The 3,141-nt window shown below is 45.3% G+C and overlaps 1 protein-coding gene across 1 annotated transcript; it reads right to left on the bottom strand.

The window, feature by feature from the left end:
• Window positions 1-575: 575 nt before the first annotated feature.
• On the bottom strand, window positions 576-2,545 carry LOC146027225 (uncharacterized). Its single transcript, XM_083158179.1, has 2 exons — window positions 1,767-2,545; window positions 576-688 (listed from the first exon to the last, which is right to left on the bottom strand). The coding sequence occupies exons 1-2, from the start codon at window positions 1,969-1,971 to the stop codon at window positions 576-578; spliced, it is 318 nt and encodes a 105-aa protein (XP_083014305.1). The 5' UTR covers window positions 1,972-2,545.
• Between the last annotated feature and the right edge of the window lie 596 nt (window positions 2,546-3,141).

The raw sequence follows: 3,141 nt of genomic DNA, 5'->3' as shown, positions 1-3,141 counted from the left end.
GTGCGGGCCGCACGCATCGATGTGCGGCAGCGTGCGGCCATCGTCCGTAGAAACGCCCACGTGTCCTTCGCATTTGGACGGACTCACTCTGTAAGAACAGGGCGTGTGTACGGACGACATATAAACCATGCGTGTGCGGGGGAAACACTCCGATTCTGCACGGTCTGACCGCGTATGCACGGCCTTCCCGCGTCAGAACGGACGCGAACCGGCCACTACGCACAGATGCGGTGTACTTCCGCATACAACAAGACTACTGTTATCAGAGTTCCCACATAGATCACATGACACACTTATGCAATTAGCAAACCACTTTGAGAACAGATTGTTGCTCCTGGTCATCTGTTATTTAGCTAATTGATCCTTAAACACTTACAAGCACTATACATTAACCCTAACATTCCCTATGGGGATAAAAATGTTATCTACCCTTTTGCTGTGTACATATCTAAACATCCACATGTTTGTGTGTTAAATGCTTTTTATACTTTTAATGTTAAAGACTAAAATAACACACAGACAACTTCTTAAACAAGTGCAAACTTTTATTCAAAAACATAACAAAAGGACCACTATCACTGGTCCAGCAGCAGGACACAGAGGTCCTCCACATGGGTCGTCATCCGCCTCAGGTCCTCTCTCAAGCTCATGAGAGCCCCTCTCACTCCCTGGGGTGGCTCCTGGTAATCTGTGTGCATGAGAAAGGGGGTACAACATTAATTATGCTACTCACGTACACCTTGTACAGTCAATCCTAAGTACCTACACCACAGGTCTTCAACCTGTGGCCCTCCAGATGTTGTGGAACTACATGTCCCAGCATGCCCTGAGGTTTTTTGGCATGCTCTTATAGGAACAAATGTGGCAATGCATGTTGGAACATGTAGTTTCACAACATCTGGAGGGCCAAAGGTTGAAGACCCATGACCTACACCATGCGAAATCATACATACCAAAAAAACCTTATCCACTCTTGTATGTTATGTCATCAAATATATGATCATGATGCTGCCACCACACCCACACACTTGTGTGACATATACATTTCACAATCTATATATCAAAAACACAACCACACTTGAGGATCACTCACACTTGTCCTGGCCAAAGACTCCTCACTCAACTCAAAACATACACCCACTACAACATGCCACATTGACCCATACATATATACCTGCATGTTACTGCTTAATAGCTAAACTGCATGATAGATAGATAGATAGATAGATAGATAGATAGATAGATAGATAGATAGATAGATAGATAGATAGATAGATAGAATAGATAGAATAGATACCACAGGAAAATGCTCGGCTACTTCCTCTACCCATTACTTCATGATTCCTTGTCACATTTGACACATAGGTGAAAGGGCAGAACTAAACCGCTTCCATACAACTAACAATTTCTAAGCTCAATCCATCATACATAATACCTTACAAAAATACATGACAACAACACGGGCACACTGGCTAGAGGGGGGCCCATGCAAACTGCCCACATGGGACTCCAGTATAAATCAGGCCTGCCCATATTCCATTGAAGTGTTTTTGTTGCTTCTATACAAAGAGCATCCATAAATTAACACTCATCACCTACATGAGCATCCAGATTGCACGTTTGCAGCATGGGCCTATAAGACCAAAGTGTGTCTGTTGTTTTCCATTTTTTGGGACTACTCTTTACTATATTATAGGAAAATTGAATCAGCTGTGCGACATAACAACCTGTACCTAACCCACTAATGAAGCATTATGTCTACTTACCCCTGGCAGCCAGCTCGACCAGGTCGTCCTCCTCCACATTGGGAGGTGGTGGAACATCCTCCAGGGGTAGGGGCACCTCCTCCTCCTCCACTTCCACCTCCTGCCCGACCTCCTGTGCCTCCTCTGTATCCTCCTCTGTCACATAACTCTGGGCCTGTGACTCCTCGTCAATGGCCACCTCTTGTCTGGGCTCCTCAATGGCCATCTCCTCATTGGCCACCTCCTCTGTGGCCTCCGCACTGGCCACCTCCTGGGCCTCCTGACGGGCCTGTCTTGCTCTCTCCCGTGCTGTGGGTTAAACATACAAAATGGGTGAGTGTCATTTCACATTGAAATTACTCTAACAAGTACATCTCATAACCACATTATATATGTGTTATATATCACACATAAAGTATATGGCTTTTCTATGTCATAAACACCCAATTGACCTCATGTAATATTAATATTAAATAATGTGAAAATGCAAACACTCAATGGCCTAGATGCACTAGCCTTCAAAAGTGATACAATGTAGAGTGATAAACACGCAGCCAATCAGATCCTTCCTGTCATGTCACAGACTGTAGTTGTAAAAGGGCAGGTAGGAGCTGATTGGCTGCCTGTTTGTTCATCTCCATTTTAAAAATTGTGAAGCAGACCAAATCCTGGCCTCTGTCAATTATATGTATTTGCACAAAATACTTACAGCGTTGCAGACGCCGCCTCAGAGCCTGCAGACGCTCCGGCTCCCGCCTCCGCAGGTCGGACCATCGCCTCTCCAGTTGGGCGATGGTCCTCCGCACATGAGTGCGGGCGAATATGCGGCGCCGGGTCGCAACATATGCCCGGCGCTTGTCGCCGTTAGTAATGAAGGGGCCTGCCTGCCCCAGTCTGCGCTCCATAACTCCCACCAGCGCCAGTAGCTCCGCAGTGGAGAAGGGTTCTGCACGCTGGTAGGAAGCCATTTTAGGAGTGGCACTAATCAAACTATCATGTGCTGTCATTGGTTGGTTCGAGTGATATTTGGTATTAACTTTATTGTTCATTTTTACACTAACAGCGTGTATGCGCCCGAACATCCGGCTAACCCATTGCATCGCACCCCCATCCTAAACACACAGTCTAAACTAAGATGTAAACACATTATATATAATCTATAACATTCACCAAACATGGGTATAAGCACCAGGTGAAATAGTCTGCATCACTAGACACTAACACCTAACTCAACAAGGTACTAAACAGATATTTTATAATGAAAGCTATGCCACAGAAACATAGCAAATAATGGCAGACCTTTTCCCAAAATTACGCCATGGTGCCATGTGTACACTTACCTTCTACTGGCCCATACTACAGAGGTGGAATGAAAAGTAGCTAGAATCCGGCCTGA

Source organism: Crinia signifera, chromosome 8 (genome assembly GCF_055691185.1).
Source record: "Crinia signifera chromosome 8, ASM5569118v1, whole genome shotgun sequence".
NCBI classification, from domain to species: domain Eukaryota; kingdom Metazoa; phylum Chordata; class Amphibia; order Anura; family Myobatrachidae; genus Crinia; species Crinia signifera.
Note: the sequence above shows the minus strand (reverse complement) of the source record. Positions and strands in the feature narration are given on the sequence as shown.